The sequence below is a fragment of the Peromyscus eremicus genome, chromosome 3, assembly GCF_949786415.1.
Source record: "Peromyscus eremicus chromosome 3, PerEre_H2_v1, whole genome shotgun sequence".
In the NCBI taxonomy this organism is placed as follows: Eukaryota; Metazoa; Chordata; class Mammalia; order Rodentia; family Cricetidae; genus Peromyscus; species Peromyscus eremicus.
Window position 1 is genome coordinate 124,475,991 of NC_081418.1, and position 18,879 is coordinate 124,494,869.

Consider the following 18,879-nt stretch of genomic DNA (forward strand, 5'->3'; position numbering starts at 1 on the left):
TGTCATTGGGCCACAGTCCATGTGGCTTAGGGCTGAAGATACTTAGTGTGATGTCTCCCTGTAATAGCAAAATCAAGGGCATAGTCTCATTAACCAGAATAAGAATTAAGTAAATGATGGTACTTCCATCCATAGAGCAATATATTCCATAGTAGAATAGTGCTCAATACAGTGAGCAGGAGCACATGGTGCAAATAGCTATAATCCTAGCACTTGGGAGGCAGAGGCCGAGTCACTATATATTCAAGGTCAAGCCTGATCTATGTTGTCCCCTCCAGGCCAGCCAGAGCTACCTGGTAAGACCCCGTTTTAACAGAAGGTAAGGAGTAGGGTACAGAATTAATTTAGTTGACAATCCCAGTTGTGTTAAGGAAAAGGTACTTACCAAAACTGAGCAGGAAAGATGGCATAAAATGAGATTAGTCTGAAATTTTCCCCAAAATTTTTATGTACTTCATCTGATGATTTTATGAGTTGGGAGGAGGATGCAAATGACAATCTAAAATAAAGAGCCAGACACAGCCGTAAGGGGTAAGGGGACAGAAGCACTTTTTATTTTATTTATTTATTTTTATTATTATTATTTTTTTTTTTTTGGTTTTTCGAGACAGGGTTTCTCCATGTAGTTTTGCGCCTTTCCTGGATCTCGCTCTGTAGACCAGGCTGGCCTCGAACTCACAAAGATCTGCCTGGCTCTGCCTCCCGAGTGCTGGGATTAAAGGCATGCGCCACCACTGCCCGGCCCAGAAGCACTTTTTAACATGCTTGTATTCTTGAGTTTTTCTTCATGTGTATATCAGTTTACAAGTTGCTGTTATTGAAAGTCATACCTTTTATGGAAAAAGGCAGTGTTGGATCAGTGATGACCACTGATGTGATAGATGATTCATGAATCATGACTACAGTTCTTGGAGTCTGAGGTCCACACCAAGAAAAAGAAGTCATGACCTTTCAGGACAGTCACTTGAGTCCTGTGAGGACTTCAGGGCTCATACAGGGCCTAACGATAGTATCAGTTTAACTTGTCCTAGAGATGGGCAGTGCTCCCCACTCTTCTTCAGAGTGTGAGAATAGATGGGGCCGAACTCTACCTTTTCTACCCACACAAGACGACTGTTTCCTTTAGAGAGAAGTGTCACTGTGCCCTGCTTTTGTCCTTACTATGTTGCCTGCTAGAGGGTTCAGAAGTTTGTTGTAGTAATGACGTCAGGCACGGCCCTGGGTACCAAGTCTGTTTTAATTTTGTCAGTTCTCACAAAAACAGTATATGCGTCATAGACTTCTTCATAACTCAGCCTGGGGCGTTTGGAGTTGATCTAGCAAGTCAGGATTTGGGAAACCAGAACACTTCATTGGTTCCCTAAGAGATAATTGATGTCTCATCTTAGCCCAAACTCATAAGCTCAAGGCCCTGCCTGATAGTTACAGCTGTTTTTGTTGTTGTTGTTTTTGTTTTTTTTCCTTGGTGAGGCGCCCTAAAATAGGCTCAAGTATCATGGCTGAAGATTATCTCCTGACTTCTCAATCAGTGATGAGCCTTGGGGGATTAATATGAAATGAAAGCCAAGGTGGGCACATGGCATGGGTCCCCACTTTCCTCTCCACAAAGACCTCTTTTGCTCTGAGGCAAGCCTATAAAGGTTGTTGTAGAGTTCCCTGAGTATTCAGCCTCTGGTCTCACAGAGAATCAAGGGCCCTCACTGGACTTGGTGTACCAAAGCCATGTGCCTGCTAAAGTCTGCACGTGCATTCGCTGAGGAACTCAAAGAAGCTCTTCCCTCCCCGTGTGCTTTCCCTGCCCTGTGACTTGTTGCCACAGGAGCCCACTCAGCAAAGTGGGTGTGTTCACCCCACAAAGGCAGGCCATAGCCCAGGGGCAAGCCTCATCTCTGACCAAGGCAGCTGGCTGCTGCTGCAGAACAAGAGGATGACTAAGTCTGGCATGGTGGTGCACTTAGGAGGTAGAGGCAGGTATGGATCTCTGTGAATTCAAGGCCAGGATGGTCTGCATAGCCAGTTCCAGGACAGCTAGAGCTATATAGACCCTGCTCAAACAAAAACAAAAAGCATGTTGACTAAGTCAAGTTCCTGTCACAAGAGCAGTATGGTGTCAGATTTGTATTGCCATTTGAATGTCACAGGTACCTGAGCAGCTGTGCAACTGACCATACTGTTTCATATGTATCGCTTTGTATAAGCCTAAAACAGCCATCCCACAAGTAGGAAAACCAGGGCTTAATGACGTTCACCAACTTATTCCCAGTCCCAGGTGTAGGTAAAAACTGTACTTTGAGGGGTTGGAGATTTAGCTTCAGTGGTAGAGTGCTTGCCTAGCAAGCACAAGGCCCTGGGTTCGGTCCTCAGCTCTGGGGAAAAACAAAAAAAAACCCTGTACTTTGAAGTTGGGCCTGCTTCCAAAGCCTCTTCTCTGCACAGTTCCTCCCTCTGTTGCCGAGGCCTCATCTGTAGACTTTCTGAGGGAGTTTGAATGATGGAGAAAGTACTCTTTTCCTGCTGGGTTGGCAGTAGTGATGTTCACTGAGTACTTGTTAGCTTGTAGACGCTGTCTGTGTCTCTGGATAAGGATATGCAGTCCTCTCTGAAACCTGTAGTTGGGGATTACTACCCCTATTCTTAAAGAAGATGCCTCAACTTCTGTAAGAAAGTGGATTCCTGCTGTAAGCACGGCCTTGATCTGCTGGGATTGATACTAGAAACTTGTAAAGGGACTTGCAGTGAGGGAGGTGTAACTAGTGACCAGGGAGCATAGATAGTGGGAGAACAGTTAGGGCCTTGTATAGCTGAAAATAGAGTGATGCCAGGAGCTTGCTCTGGCTCTGGATCTCACCCTTTCAGTCAGCCTCAGCCTGCCCAGGGCCACCAATGTGGAAAGCTTGGTGAGCTTGTGGCTCCCACAGTCTCCCACACCTAGGGCCAAAGGTGGCTGGCCAGGGAGCTGGTGACCAGGACAGGAAATGCCATAATTTTGCCTCCTTTTCCAGGCTGTGAATTCTTCAAGGAATATAAGGACCGGGATTACATGGCTGAAGGGCTCATATTTAACTGGAAGCAGGTATGAGTACCAATATTCAACAATATTCAACCATGTTTCTTTGTAACAAGAGACCACAAAGAGCTTGTCATCTTTTCAGGGAAAATACACCCTTTTCTTTGTTCTTGCCTGGATTAGTCTCGCTATTTCTTTCTCTTCCTCTGCTGCTTGCATATGTGTGTTAATTTCTCACTGCACACCTTTTCATGGCAACCTTTCCATAAAGGAAAGTCTTCAAAGCCAGTTAGGGAAGGACCTTCCTTTCTTCTACTCCGTGTGAAGACTGGAAGTAGCGCCATTTCCTAAAGCAACAGATCATGCACAGGGAGCCTCCAGAGGCTGAGTTGTAGTTGTAATTTTCTTGGGTCTCTCCCAACTCCCCCGCCTCCAGTCCAGACAAATCTCTCACCCGTGGTCCCACAACCGCTCAGACCCAAGTAAACACACAGAGGCTTGTATTATTCATAAACTGTATGGCCTATGGCAGGCCTCTTGCTAGCTAGCTAGCTCTTATATCTTAAATTAACTCATTTCTATTAATCTATGTGTTCTCACATGTTCCATGGCTTATGGGTCTGCTAGCATGTTGCTCCTTGGGTGGCAGGCTGGCATCTCTGCAGACTCTGCCTTTCTCTTTCCTGTCTCTCTCCTTGCATTTTCCGCCTGCCTCTAAGCTGCCTTGCCATAGGCCAAAGCAGCTTATTTATTAACCAATGGGAACAACATATATTCACAGCATACAAAAAGATACCCCACAGCACTGAGTATTGCTTGCTCTTGCAGCTTCAAATACTTCAATGTTTGACAGATAAACTTCAGCTTTAGTGACCTGGTCACTTTGCTTTTTAAGCTATCAATTCCAGAGTACCCCAGGCATCTGGCCCAGAGAAGGCGAGTGCTGTGGAGGTCTGTCCTACCTGTGGTGGATACAGCTTCAGGGCTGGGACCTATTGTTGCCACAACTACATCTGCTGGCCAATTATGTCTGTGTCATTTTGTTCTCAGGACTACGTTGATGCCCCATTGAACATCCCTGACTTCCTGACTCACTCTCTGAACATTGACTGGAGCCAGTATCAGGTGAGAGCCTGATCATGCAGGCAGCATGAGGGGATGTGTGACCAAGGGACCATGTTGCCCATCCTTTGAGACCTTGGGCAAATGTTACAGTATTCTGACATCCCACAGCCCAGACAAAGAGGAACTGCTTGTCTATTGAACTCTCTCTCTCTCTTTTTTTTTTTTTTTTTTGTGTGTGTGTGTGTGTGTGTGTGTGTGTGTGTGTGTGTGTGTGTGTGTTTAAACAAGGTCTCACTGTATAGCCCAAGTTAACCTAGAACTCATTATGTAGACTATCAGACCAAGCTTAAATTCACAGAGATCCGAATGAGTGCTGGGATTAAAGGTGTACACCATCATGTACGGCTTTCCTTATTTACTCTAGACTGAGAGAGTCAAAGTCTTCCAAATGTAACTCAATGATTTGTGTCCACCAGGGGGATCTGTTTCCAGGGGACCTCACAAAGTCTGCTCTTCAACATCTGGGCTTAGCAGCTTTTCATTTTTCTTTTTATGGAAGTGCAGAGCTGCCTGACCTCGTTTGACTGCAGAAACCTTTAAGATAGAGCTGGCTCTCCACACTGTGTAACCCTCACAAGCTGACAGCTGCTGGGAGTCGCCCTTGCTGCTTGCCTCAGACAGGACAAGTAGCTCTTCTGCCACCTTCCCCATTTCCTGTTCTGTTTGCCTGCCTGCCCCCTTCTCAGCTCCCTCCTGTCTGGCTGACAGCTTGTCCTTCAGGATTTGGCTCTGTGTCCACTTCAGGAAGACGTTCCTAATTTGCCTCCTCTCCCCATCCCTGATGACTGGATGCCTGCATCTACCTTCCCATTAACCCCCTGGGTGTATCTATTGTGGAATTTTCCACTGAGCTGTAGTTAGTGGTTTAGAGATCTGCTTCTGTGAGCTCCATGAGAACAGAGGACCCACAGCTTGTGTATCTCCTCCACACTCCCCTGCACAGGAAGCCAGGTGTTGGGATACATGCCTGTCATCCCTTTCTCAGGAGGATCATTGCAAGTTTGAGGCCAGCCTAGGCTACTTAGCAGACCCTATTTCAAAACCCACCCATCCTATACCCTGAAAAAAAAAGAAAAAGAGAGATGGGAACAGCTAAGCCAGTGATTATGAAAAACATCCTGCCTCCCTACCATTTTCATTTGCGCCCTGGATTGAACAACTCCCACACAGCCTTAACGTTTCCTTTTCTCAGACCAGGCCTGCCTTGTAGGCAACTGGAGGCCCCACTCTCATATGTGATACCACGGAAGTTTGTGAAGACAAGGACTGGATTTGTCTTATGTCAATTCTCTTCTTGCTATGTGGATTCCAGGGAACTGAACTCAGGTCATCAGGCTTGATGGCCAATGCCTCTACCCACCATGCCATCTTGCCAGCATGGGTAATAGCCTTGATCACAGCTTAGATGCCCAGGCCACTGTCTGGGTACATGCAGGAGGGAAATGTCAGGTATTCCCCTACACAGGTGTTTCTAGAAGAGGATCATTAGAGAGGGAAAGCAGGCTGGTGCTCTTCACTGTGATCTGAAGAGTAGGTTTAGGGAGTCCTGTGTTCTGGCTGTGGTTTCACAGGTTAAATAATCAAGGGGAGCCTGCATGCTCCTCAGTTTGTGTACAGAACTCTCAGGCGGCCTCTACCCTACGCTGCCCTCCTGTTCTCTCTAGAGCCACTTGTTTTCCTTAGGCAGGTGGCAATTGGATCTGATGAAGTACTCACCTAATCAGGGCGACAAGAGGGGGCTGTGGTGCTGGTCCTGCTAAGGCTGTCTCCTCTGGGGAGGAAGGAAGAGCTCTGCTGAGTAGCTGGAGATGCTGCAGTTGGGCTCCTTGGCTTTGAGCAGACCTTCCCTTTCCTTGAAAGGGGTTGGCAGCCTATCTCAGGTCTAATTAGGATCCCCGAGTTGTAAGTGTTCTTGGAGAAGGCATACTGGAGTGCCTTGATGGCAGTGAGAAGCAGACTGCTAGTTAGCTGACTTCAGAGCACGGACACTGATGTGATTCCAGGCATGCTGGTGGCAGGGTGGGTGTGTCAAAGGAATGCTTCTTCACGTCGTCTTCGGCGCCAGGGGTGCACTTGGCCCTCTGTGTGTGTTAACTTTGGGGTCCTGGACTCCCTTATACTGTACCTCATTGGTGATCAACTGTTGTTCATTCCACTTTGCTCTGCTCCTAGAGGCTTTTTCATGGAGTGCATGGGATGAGCATCAGGGGTGGACCTAGGTTTTTAGCACACAGCCAGGCCCGCTCACATTCAGTAGTCTCACGTTTTTGTTTCTTACTCTCCTGTAAATCCTAAGAGTCTGGCGCCAGACCCACCCCTCAGCTCAGCTGTGTGGTTTTGGGCCTTCCTAGTGCAGCCCTCTCCATGGATAACTAGGCCCAACCCTGGGGACAAGCTGTCTCTTCCTGATCAAAGTCTCCTTTAGATCTGCAGTGCTTGGCGCTCTGCAGAGCTGCTATCTTCACTAGCAAGCCTGACCTGAGGCTTCCTGTTACATGGCTCCTGTCCTCACTGCAGAATCTCGGCTCAGGAAATCTCTTGGCAATAGTGTGTCTGACACATTGAGCCAGCTGTGTAGAGAGACCCTCATGCTCCTGTTGGTAATGGCTTTATTAGCACAATGCTGCAGCAGGTCTCTGGAGCTGCTGAAAGTGGGTCAGAACTCTCTGGGGGTATAGGAGGGTCAGGTAAATGAGTCTGCTTTAAATTCCTGGGAAAACCACTGCAATTACAGGTGCCGTGTTCCCCTCCCCCCGGGAAGTGCTCTCTCGTTGGCATGCGCCACCCTCCCTGCACAGCCCAGACGCTGATAGGCAGTTGTGTCCTAAGAGAGCAGAGGCTGTCCCTAGCCAGGGAAAAAGGCTCTACAGAACTGGGTCAGGCCCCTCCATGGAATTCAGATTGGGAGTGGGCTGCTCTAGAGTGCCTGGTCTAGTCCTCTCACCTGGCTAGAACAGATGCTAGAATAAATGGCAGCATTTATGTATTTCCTGACTCCCACCTAATGAACCTCTTATTTTTTAAAAAAAAGGTATCTGCTGAATACACTGTGTGTGTGTGTGTACGCACACACAATCTATCAAAAGACGGTATGAAGCCTGGAGGTGGTGGTACATATGTATAATCCCACCGCTTGGGAGCAGAAGCAGAAAGATAGTGAGTTTCAGCCCAACTTAGGCTAATAGAGGGAAACTAACACTAAGACGGAAAGGGGCAGCCCAGTGGTAAAGGTGGTTGCTGCCAAGCTTGACAACTCAAGTTTGATCCCCTGAATCCATGCAGACTGGCCCCTAAAGTTCTCCTCTGATCTTTCACACACGAGCCGTGGCAGGAGTGCAACTTGTTCTTGTTTTTAATGTGTATGGGTGTTTAGCTAGCATGCAGTGAGGAGCAGTAAAGGTGAATGAAACGATGATTAAGAAGGTTAGTGTTTGTGTTGGTTTCCGTCATGTGGTGGCAGATGAAAGAATGACTTGTAGATGGCTGTTAGGAAACAGTATCTACACTGGACCCTGGACCTAGAAGCCACTGGCAGGTGGCTTCTTGAGAGCACCTGCTGGAGACTTTTCTTCCTCGCTCTCCAGCACACTGAGTAAAGGAGGGTGGCTGATGGATGCAAGAGCTCTTGGAGCCGAGGAATGAATATCTCAGGTTATTTGGGGTTTGAGGCCTTTAGCTTAAGACCAAGAGCCTTGTATACTTGCTGCTCCAAAATCATGCTTTGGCTCCATTTGTTAGTTTGAGATAGGGTCTCATATACCAGGCTGGTATAGCTGAACTTGGCCTTGAATTCCTGATCCTCCTGCCTAGGCCTCCTAAGGGCTGGGATTACAAAGGGTATACTATCACACCTGGCAGCATTTTTGTTAGATTTTTGGTGCCAAGATGGAACCTGGCATTTCTTAAATGCAAAAGCATGTGCTCTACCACTGACCTACACCTCAGCTGGCATTTGTATTTGTTTTGGGATTTTTTGAGACTCAGTGTGTAGCCAAGACTGGCCTGAAACCATGTTTCTCTTGCCTCTAAGTCCTAGTTAATATTTATTTCTCCACCTCTTTCTCTGTTTTACCCAACAGAGTTGGGACCTGGTGCAACAAACACAAAACTACCTGAAACTGCTGCTTTTCATTGTTAATAGTGATGGTGAGTCCTAGGGTCCCAAGCCAGTGATGCCCTGGTCAGGAATGTGGAATTATTTCTCGGAGAATCCCTTGAACCAAAGAGACTTTTCAGGCTGGATTCCTTCCCAGGTGTATGCCGAGAACTTTAGTCAAGGCTAGTGAGATGTCTGTGTGGGGAAAAAGCCCTTGCTGCACGAGCTTGATAAATTGGGTGTGATGCCCAGAACCATGGTGGAAGAAGAGAACCAGTTTCCACAAGTTATCTGATCTTGACCTGTGCACACAAACACAGTTATAAGAAATAGATTAAAAACAGAACTAGAGATGTTAGAAACCAAGATAGGTGCTCCCACCCAGCCATACCTAGGATGAGATTGGGAATAACCTTGGACAGGTCCCTGGGGAGGAGGAACACTAAGCTGGCCTGGAAGCCTCATCTGCACCAGGCTGAAGGCCTTTTCATCAACCCCTGTCTGGTTCTCTCATTTGGTGTTCCTGTTCTGTAACAGATGACAGCGGGCTGCTGGTACACTGTATCTCAGGCTGGGATCGGACCCCTCTCTTCATCTCTCTTCTACGCCTTTCCTTATGGGCTGTGAGTATGAATGGCCTGGGGTCAGGGAATATGCAGAGACCATATTAGGTTCTGCCCTCTGGGGTCTTAATTATTGTCTCCAAGATGCAGAGAAGCTGTGGGGTGAGGACACACTCAGCAGGTGTCATGTTTAACCTTGTTCTTGGTCAGCGAGAGTGGTCACCCAGTCTATGATGTGGTTTGCTCTGGGCCAAGGTGGTCTGTACTAGGAAGGCAGCTTTCTGATCTTGCCACTCTTGGTCTCTCCCAGGATGGGCTAATCCACACCTCCCTGAAGCCTGCAGAGATCCTCTACCTGACTGTGGCCTATGACTGGTTCCTCTTTGGGTAAGTTTTCAAGGAACACCAGCCTTTGAGGTATATGTGCATGGTGTGGGCTTTTTTTTTTTTTTTTTTTTTTTTTTTTTTTTTTTTTTTAATTATTATATGTCCGGGAACAGAGATAAGAAAACAGTTGGCTCCCTTTGGAAAAGATCAAAGAAGTTGGCAGGCTTCACCTGCTGCATTAGAGCCAAAGACTTGGTCTGTCTCTGGAGCACAAGCCTCCCTCAGCCCTGGGTGGTTATACCCTTTGACTCCTCACTCTTCTTTTTCAGGCACATGTTGGTAGATCGACTCAGCAAAGGAGAGGAGGTAGGTCCCCTCATAGACCTCTACCACACCTTAAGACAGAGGACATTCATTCTGGTTGCCATGCTGGAGAGGCAGTTTCTTCTCCACCCAGGATACTTGGATGAGGTCACCATCTTCTTCCCTCAAGCGGGGGTGGGGGTGGGAGAGCAAGAGCACAGAGCCCCCTGTGTGAACCTCAGGCTCTCCTTTTCCACAGAAAAAGCTGTGGTCACAGCTGCTGTGATCTTTTCAGGCTAATTTTCTCCCTTTCTGCATTTGCTTTGGAACCATTGTACAAGGTGCTTTCCATGACACAGTGTTGCTGCCTTCGATCCTGCCGCACCCAGAATCCCTTCCTTTCTCCAAGGTGTTCTGTACACTCGAGGTCCTGCCCACTTCTGTTTGTAGGCTGCCTCTGGGTCCATTTTGTTCTTCCTCTTCAGTGTAGTCAAATTCCTCTGCCAGCTTTGCATTGCTTTCTCCATTCTCCCTGCCTCTCTACATCTTTGCCTGCTTGTCATGGTTTCCCCAGCCTCAGCTCTAAAGTTGGGCTTGAGTATGTCCCTACTTGTCCTGCTTATTGCCGAGGTGACCTTGAGCAGCATGCTTAACCTTGAGTCTCCTGGTGCCTCACTCAGAGATAGATGCCTATCACAACAGTGTTGGCTCTGTCTCCCCTCATTCCCTAACCTCCAGAAGCATCCTCCTTCTCTCCCTCCCGCTCCCGAGCTTGCTTCCTTCTTGGGCATCTTATCTCTAGCTTTCTTTTGTTGCTCCTGCCCAGCTGCTCATCCCCCTTCCAAATCTCTTCTGAGCACTTACGAGTCTGCAGGGCTGCAGAGCTCATAAGCCTATTCCTTGGAGGCCCTGTGAACTCTGCCAGAGGCAGAGCCTTTGGCATTGAAATCTGGGTGGAAGGCCTCTTTGTAGGCTCTTGTTTAGAGATTTTGCTGGTGCTTCAGGACATTCTGTCCTCCACTCCATCTCCCCTCCTCCCTGAGAGCAGGCCAGATGCTCCCTTCAGAGAATCAGGGCAAAGATGAAGCTGAGCTGCCTGGGCTGGGTCCCACCATTCAGTTACTCAGCGTATGCAAAGATCTTTGGGACTGGAGGGCTAGTTTTTACCTCCCCAGACTAGACACTTCTGTAAAACAAGCTAAAAACAGCTAGTGTGTGCCTCTTTACCCTGTCTTCTGTCTTTGAGGTTCCCAGCATATATTAGCACATTAAAGGCTGAAGAGTCTGATGGAACACCTGTGTCATTTTATATAATGCAGCATTTCATACTGACCAGATCTGAGCAACCCTCTGCCTTTTTTTGAGGGACTCTTACAGGGCCCTTTGGGAATGTATAGGTGTTTCCCTAAGTATCTCATGGGTTGCACCCTTGGGGATCTCTGGTGTGATGTATAGCCTGGTGTGTTGTATAGGCTAAATAGGCCAAAGCCTCTGGACTAGGGCACTGGCTGGGATTTACTCAGGGGGATGGGGCTGCTGCTAGTCAGAACCTCCTGCCTGTACCACCTCACGGCAAAGACCTGAGCCTCACAGTACCTGATGAGCACAGCAGGCTCTGAGCCAGACCATGGCTGCCCTACACAAGTTCTGATCTCCATGGAATGCCTTTCCTCTTCTGTCCTGCCTTAATCACTAATCCCCTTGCCCAAGATCCTCTCCCTCCCAGCTGTCCTTCCCGTTCAGTGGCTCTCCCTGGGCTCTTAGATGAAAGTGGGGAGCTGCTGTCCCCTCATCTTTAAAGATGAAGAACATCCGTATTGAGCTGAAGATGTGAAAGCTCTACATTGGACCTCTGTGTCCTCAAGAAAGAAGCACATTCCTTCCTTCCTTACCCCAGTGCAGCCCACAGGCACCTACCCAACCCTGCTGAGCCTCTTTCACCCACATCAGTCATAATCCGAGAAGATCCAGCAGGGTCCCCAAGGCGGTCACTCTCCAAAAGAGGAATTAACCAGAGCAGCCAGCATCCCACTTGTGAATGTTCTGCTGTCTCCATCTTTGTACTGGGGAAGGCTAGCTCCTCACTGTGTTCTGCTTTTTCTCACTCCTTTAGATTTTCTTCTTTTGCTTCAATTTTTTGAAGCATATCACCTCCGAAGAGTTCTGCCTAAAGACCCAGAGGTAAGTGGAGGCCAAAGGCACTCAAGGGGTACTCCTCCACAGTAAGGCATTTATCCCAGCCCTGTACACTAGAGCAAGTGTCCATGCTGAGGCCCTAAGTGACAAGGGAATGAATGGTTTGATGAAGAAGAGCTGGGATGCTGTAGGAAGAAACAAGCCTATGGACAGGATTTCCCACTCCTCACAGCCTTGAGCTGATGCTCATCGTCCTTGGGCGCTATAGAAGTTCAAATGTGGATGTGGCTCAGTAGTAGAGTGCCTGCCTACCATGCTCCAGACCCCACTTTCAATCTTTGGTACCATAAAAAAGAAAAACTCGCCGGGCAGTGGTGGCGCACGCCTTTAATCCCAGCACTCGGGAGGCAGAGGCAGGCGGATCTCTGTGAGTTCGAGGCCAGCCTGGGCTACCAAGTGAGTTCCAGGAAAGGCGCAAAGCTACACAGAGAAACCCTGTCTCGGGGGAAAAAAAAAAAACTCAGAATATGACCCCATAGAAACTGAATCATACTCTGCTGGGCATCATGGTGCACACCTTTACCCCCAGCATCTGGCAGGCAGATCCGAGTTCCAAGCTAGCCTGATCATCTGTACAGTGAAGCAGCAATCTGCTTCCAACCTGAGAAAGTCTTGTATGTCTGGCAGTTGCCCTAGGACTCCAGTGAGAACTTGGGTCCTAAGAGTTGACTTGTCTTCCTCCCCAAACTTGGCACTTGTTGGGCCATAATTGAGTCCCAAGTGGCCACGATGGTGAGGAAAAGCAGGCTGTGTTCACCTTAGTCTAGTGCATGTGACAGGCAAAGCCAAGCTGGTAGATCCTGGAAGTAGGCCTGGTACTTGGCAGGCTCTGTAGGTGGGACCTGTTCCATGAGGCGCCAGTAGTTGGAACTGTCCTGAAGGCTAGGCAAAGTCAAGAGGAGGTGACAGAAAAAACTCCAGCTACAGCTCAAATTTCCTGCTTGGGGTTGTCATTCTAGGAGGAAGAGTTTGCCAACTCGGGATGCAGGCTTCACTCTGGAAGATATCTGCATGTTGAGTGAGTGCTGGCCCCTAACAGGCTTTCCTGCTTCACCATAGCTGAGTATAGACCACATGGGGACCTGTTCTAGAAGCTTATTCATCCAGCCGTGTGGTGTGGAAAAGGCGGGAGACTGGTAGTGGGGAAGGTAACATGCTGACTTTCTGGCTGCTTCCAGGACGCAGAGACCGAGGCAGCACCACCAGCCTAGGCAGCGACTTCTCCCTGGTCTTGGAGAACTCACCAGGAGCCGTGGGGAGCTTCACCTATGAGGCTGTGGAACTTGTTCCGGCAGGAGCACCAACTCAGGCAGCTTGGTGAGGGGCCAGACTGAGACAGAGTAAACTCACAGCTGTGGCCCAAGGCCACCAGCCCTAGGGAGCCAGGCTGTAGCCCCAGGAACAAAGGGGGCTCTGACAGAAGGCTTGAGAGCATAGCTTCATCCCCTGCTGTCTGTACTGGGCCTCAGAGCCCAGCCATCTGGTTGGTGAGGGGCACTGCATGGTGGCCCAGGAGCACAAAGGGCTGGTGCTCCCAGTGGGACCAAGAAGCAGCAGTGAGATATGGGGGAGGGAAGAGTGCCCTGTACAGTGTGCCAGCAGGTGGGGGCCAGCTTCGAGAAAGGAGACAAAAGGTGGGGGGTACATACGATGGTCAGGAACCTGCTTTGAGGGTCCTCCCATTGAGAATGTGGCAGATCTGAGGCCTTAATGCCTTCCTCCCTAGACACATGGCAGTTTGTATAGCTCTTGGAAGGGAGGGAATGGTGGGGCAGTTAGTGCACATGAAGAACAATTTTCTAGCATCCTCTCTGAGACTAATGGACCAGTGCATTTAGAATGCCTTAGTGTCTCTGTTAAAGTCCCAGCCCTTGTTGCCTGTGGCCTTGAACCTGGAAGAGAACCAAGTGTTTGTGCCTCCTGTGTATGACATTTTCCCCATAGACAAAGTGGCTCCGAGGCCCAGCTGACAGCCTTGCTCTTCTGCCACAGGAGGAAGAGTCACTCATCCTCCCCACAGAGTATGCTCTGGAACCGGCCACAGCCCTCTGAGGACCGCCTACCTTCCCACCATGGGCTGGCTGAAGCCAAGTCTTCCAGCTCTTCATCCTCAAACCATTCTGACAACTTTTTCAGGATGGGCAGCAGTCCTCTTGAGGTCCCCAAACCCAGGTGAGGAACCCCAAGGTATAAGGAGCCTGCTGGGGAATGTGGCTGGCCTTCTTCCATTAGCAAGGTTAGAAGTGAGGGTCTAACATTTAAGCTTTCTGTATCTTTAGGCTGGGATTCCTTGGTATGTGCCTGATGGGTAGCTCCTTAGGAGCTGAAAGAAATGGATAGCTTAGCAGGCCCACTCTCTGAAGGATTGATTGCTGTTGGGGTACAGAGCCTTCACTGGTTTGTAAAAACTTTTGGAATTGTTTCCTGGAGCTCTGTGCAGTACATGGGTACACAGATGATGTAATGGTTGTTATGTGACTGACAGAGTCAGGACTGCCTCCATGAGTCACCTTTGGAAGATCCCAGCCCTATAGACCGCCCATTGTTATTCAAAATGGGTCTGGACACTCTGGGTTCATTATGTCTCTCACATTCCATGTCCACATTGATGGAGAAGCTAAAACAGATAAGGAGCTAGCCTAGACGTGTGGCTGTGGAAAACCACAGCCACAATCTACACCTGAAAAAGCATCAACTCAGCTAGGACAGATGTGCCCATGATGAGGCCAGCACTCTGCCTCCTGGGTAAAGTTAAAACTGAGTGTGCACCAGGGCTGATGAATGAGGGGTAGTCTGGCAATTGGGGAAAGCACTTCCCAGATGATGGTTCTACTTTTTCCATCTCACATTCCAAGAAAAGACTGTGTGCTTGATTGCTTTCCTGACTAAATCCTGGAGAACATGTAGCCCTTCTGAAGACAGCAGAGCAGTGTGGGGATTAGCAGAACGGGCTCTGGAGTCCCACTTAGACTTGAGCCCAGCTTTACCGTGTAATGTCCTTGTTACTCTGTGACTTGGTAGCAGGCCTGTTAAGAGGCAAACTTGCTAAAACTTCTGGTACCCTCCTTTACTCTCTGGACAAGAGGAGACAGTGGAGAAAGAGGAGCCAAAGCATCCTCCTCAGGGAGGCAGAGCAAATGAGTGGTGGGCAAGCATGTGGCCAGAGCACTCCCATGTGCACTACCTCCAGGAGAGTCCTTCACCTCAATGTCATCTGCAAGTGTGAGGGTCTGTTTAGCCCAGAGGAGACTTGGTGGGTGTGACTAAACAGAGCCGGGACCAGGCAGGCAGCCCACATTGCCTGTGCCTCTTCACATCCTGCATGTGGGGCTGGCATGGATGTCTGTGGCTGTGACCCCTCCTCTGCACTTGCCTGTCCTCAGGGCTACTCTGGTGGTGTTGTGGCACTGTGAGACTCTTGCTGTCTGGGCTGAGGTTCTTGTTCATGGCCTAACCTCCTTTTCTGTGTAGCACTGTTGGTTAACTGGGCAGGAAACCAGAAGGCTCTACTTACCACCTAGGCCTTGCCCCAACTGTAGACACTCCCATGCTGACTGTCACTTTTCCTCACAACCTTTTTTATTATCTCCTGCTGCTTCCCCGGCCAGTTGTCATAGTTTCCTTCAATCTTATGGATGGTTTCTGTTGTTACTGTTTTGGTTTTTAACCTTCTTTGAGTGACTCAGACTTCTTTAGTTGGTCCAAGATGGCCATAAAGGTCCTTTCTCTAGGAGATGAGTATTGGAGTATCCACAAAGCCCTACACCCTGAGGCCAGGCCCAGGCTAGCATGGACCCAAATGGGGATTGGGTAGACAGTGTGTGGGGTAACTGCTGTGAACAGTGTCTTCTGAGAGCACCTGCCCAGAGCCAAGCCCAGCTAGCCAGGCAACACAGTTCTGAATCAGATGTCTGCTGCCAGAGGTTTTGAAAGACTACACTATTCTGATTTGGAGCATTCTAATTATGTATTTCCATTAACATTAAAATTAATTTAGTCTCTTTTATCTTAAAGTGCCTGAGGGATCCTGTCATTAGCTGCTCTGCCTCTTAGGTAACAGTAGCCAATCAGGTCTTCGGTGCTCCAGGCAGATCTGTGTGGAAAGCAGCCCTTTAGGAAAGTTATCCATGACTGCCAAAGTCACTGCTGATGTGTTCTGGGTTTCATGTGCTCCACATTCTCTAACCCTGCCTCTCTTAAAGCAGGACCCCCGTGAGAGGAATCTCAGGCTTTGCTCTAAGTGGGGAGGAAAGCTCTGTGGAGTGTTGATTCTTACCAGGCTGTGATGCCACATTTCTCATCGGGAAGACCGTGACTTTTTGGCTTTTTTCACTGCCGCTGTATAATTAGCCACAGGACTCTTAAGTGTACATGGTCTACTTCAGCCTTACCTAGGAAGTCACCTATTCCACCTTGGCCTGGCCTTAATCTTTGCTCTCGTGTCCCATTAGGAGTGAGGGGTCGGGTTCTGGCACAGTGTTGTCTATGACTGAGGAGGATGGTGCCACCACTGAGCCCAGCTTGATGCCAGGCTGCCTGAAGAGCAGATGAACTTGGCTGAGAGACACCCAACAGTCTGGTTGAATAGCTAAGTAGCGACACAGGAACTAACCTCTGCTGCCCAGTTAGCTGCTCCCCCGGGCACTGCCACCTGCTCACTGTAAAGCTGTGAACTCTGTCCCAGACGGCCTTACACAGCAGAGAAGTCTGATTGCTCTCTGCTGTACCTAGATTACTGTCCTGCTCCAGAGCTGACGTGACTGCTGATATACCTAAGGCAGTCCCAGCTTGAGACCTGAAGGAAAAAACTTGGAGGCCCCAAGACTTCTCCTTGGGCTGATGTAGGAATGCAGGAGGCCTTGCTGGGCTGTCATGCACACATGTAAAAAGTCAAAGGCCAGGCTGCTGAGAGCCCCCTCCCAGATACTTGGGCAGAGGCCGTGGGGCCATCCTTGAGATGCATCCCTGGTTGCCTTAATGATTGGCGTCAAGGGAATAAGTCTGGATCCAGTGACACATAGTCTCCCTCAAAGTCTAAGACTTGGCTCAGATATTCCCTTCATGTCACTTGTCATCTGATGAATGGCTTTCCTTTTTCTAATCTGTAACCAGGAACTCCAGACAGGTAACTGTACTTTCAGACATTCTATGACAACATGGTTATTGAGATGCTTTCAAAATGCAAGGTAACAGGAAGTACATCAGGTAGCCTTCAGGTATAGTCTCACAGGGTCCCAAACCTATATCCCTGTGGTTCCTTTTCCGAGTTGCCTTGCTCCTCAGGCCATCTTTCTCCATCTTGCCGAAGTAGCTCTTGACAGCTCCTGAGACTCCCCTTTGCTCTTTCTTACACAGAAGGCTCTCATGAAGGCCTCTTCTTCCAATCACACTTCTAAGAGCTCTATGCTGTACTCTCATGGAAGTCATGTGCCCATTCATGAGCAAGCCCTTCCCACATTGAGAAGGAAAATCAGCCAGTGGTGGTGATACACACCTTTAATCCCAGCACTTGGGGAGCAGAGGCCGATAGAACTCTGTCTAAAATCAGCCTAGTGTATATAGTGAATTCCAGGCTAGCCAGGGCTACATGGTGAGCCCGTCTTTTGGATTTCCCCTCTCTTCCCCCAAGCGCCCCCCCCCCCCAATATTTTCTGTGTAACAGCCCTGGAACTCACTTTGTAGACCAGGCTGGACTCAAACTCGGAGATCCCGCCTGCCTCTGCCTCCCAAATGCTGGGATTTAAGGTGTACACCAGCATCACCTGGCATCTTTTGGTTTGTTTTTAAGGAAAATTGGCTAGAATGGACTTGGGCCAGACCTGATTTTATTCACAGCTTTGGCCTTCCCAGCTGTGCGACTTGGAGGTGGAATGGAGAGGGAAATCACTTCCCTCTCTCCGAGCTCAGTTTTCAGCCCATTCTTAAGTAGGACTAGTGATCCTGAGTCCTGAAAATAAGGGTGAAATGGTGTACTAAAGTAAGGTATCTGTCATACCTGGCGTGCCGGATATTTTTTCTTCCTACAAATGTTCAGAAAGCGCAGCTGTTTTTAGGAACTGTTCTTAGCAATCGTTTATCTGCCAGCCATGTCAGAGCACGGGGAAGCTACTAAAGGCCAAGCCTGGTACCCCTCTCAGACCTAGTCTTGCCTGGATTCAGCCAGCACTCCTTGTATCTGTTTTCTTGTGTCTCAGTACAGAAAGTAGTAGCTAGAAGCTCCCTGGCTATAACTGTCCTCAGCTAGGTGTCTGCCAGGAGATAGGGAGACTGGGAGCCACTGAGGAAGAGGGCCTGGGCTGGGGCTAGCTAAGGGAGTAGAGTATTACCAGAAGCCACCATCCTGTACAGAGGCTTAGGTCTTCCAGGCCCCAGGCCTAGGACAAAGCTCCACAGCTCCACTTTGAGGGCTGCTTGGCTATGTTCTTTCCGGTACTTGAGCAGGCAAGCAGAGGAGACAAAACTCAGACTTCTTTCTTCACAGCTTTGTTGACCCTTGTGTAGGAGCTTAGGGCACTGGGCTGCAGCCTTTCTAATGCTGGTGAGGGTAACCCAAATGCTGAGCTGACTAAGGCTCTCCTTCCTTCTCATAAGCAGGAATAGGTCCCTCCAGGAGGACACTTACCTTTTGTCTCTAGCTGTCCCTCTAGCCTACTCTAATCCAAGTATTTTTGAGTGTCTCTCAATGCAAGAGCTGAATGGTCATTTTACATAACCTATTATTTGACTTAAACGTCAGGTTAGGAAGATCTCATGTTTCATTCTTGAAAAATGTCAGTGTCTCTCAGGCGTGGCTGCTCAATGAAAGCTGTTTTCTGTTCATAGGAGGGGATGCCCTCTTGCTGGCCCTGCTGCCTCATTCACCTGACAGCTACTCTGGTCTGGTGTTGCCTCTGGGAAGCAAAGGGAACTGACTACCCCAGAGGACCAGAGTGCTTAAGGGGAACTAGGCAGAAACACGTCTACTGTCTGTGATTACCTGGGCTAACCTACTCCAGGGAATGGGTTTGGGGCTTGAGAAACTTCATGGCATAGAATGCCTATTTCCAACTTTTCTCTGCTGTTTCTCCATAAGCTGCTAAAAGTAGAAAAGAGTCTACTCTTCAGATGGGCTATGGAGACTGAGGAGCCAGGCTGTGCCTCTGGAGGATTTGTACTGACTGATGGCCCAGCACAGTCAGAAGAACACCCAGGGTGGGCTTCTCTTGAGAGGCTAGCTGTGATTGACAGGTCTGACGTTTATCTAGAAACCAAGATGCCTGGCC

At 48.9% G+C, this 18,879-nt stretch overlaps 1 protein-coding gene and 1 non-coding gene across 5 annotated transcripts in view; both read left to right on the forward strand.

Annotated features, from left to right (window-relative positions):
* Mtmr14 (myotubularin related protein 14) overlaps positions 1 to 18,879 on the forward strand; it is a 46,828-nt gene that overhangs the window by 22,400 nt on the left and 5,549 nt on the right. For all 4 annotated transcript variants that reach the window (XM_059258343.1, XM_059258344.1, XM_059258345.1 and 1 more), the window contains 10 exons: positions 3,003 to 3,073; positions 4,058 to 4,132; positions 8,212 to 8,278; positions 8,766 to 8,851; positions 9,102 to 9,178; positions 9,448 to 9,484; positions 11,535 to 11,602; positions 12,577 to 12,635; positions 12,796 to 12,934; positions 13,610 to 13,789. In XM_059258343.1, the coding sequence (XP_059114326.1) occupies positions 3,003 to 3,073; positions 4,058 to 4,132; positions 8,212 to 8,278; positions 8,766 to 8,851; positions 9,102 to 9,178; positions 9,448 to 9,484; positions 11,535 to 11,602; positions 12,577 to 12,635; positions 12,796 to 12,934; positions 13,610 to 13,789 (859 nt within the window). The remainder of the gene's footprint in view (positions 1 to 3,002; positions 3,074 to 4,057; positions 4,133 to 8,211; positions 8,279 to 8,765; positions 8,852 to 9,101; positions 9,179 to 9,447; positions 9,485 to 11,534; positions 11,603 to 12,576; positions 12,636 to 12,795; positions 12,935 to 13,609; positions 13,790 to 18,879) is intronic.
* On the forward strand, positions 853 to 926 carry LOC131907542 (small nucleolar RNA SNORD113/SNORD114 family). Its single transcript, XR_009378446.1, has one exon. It is a non-coding gene; the product is annotated as a small nucleolar RNA SNORD113/SNORD114 family (small nucleolar RNA).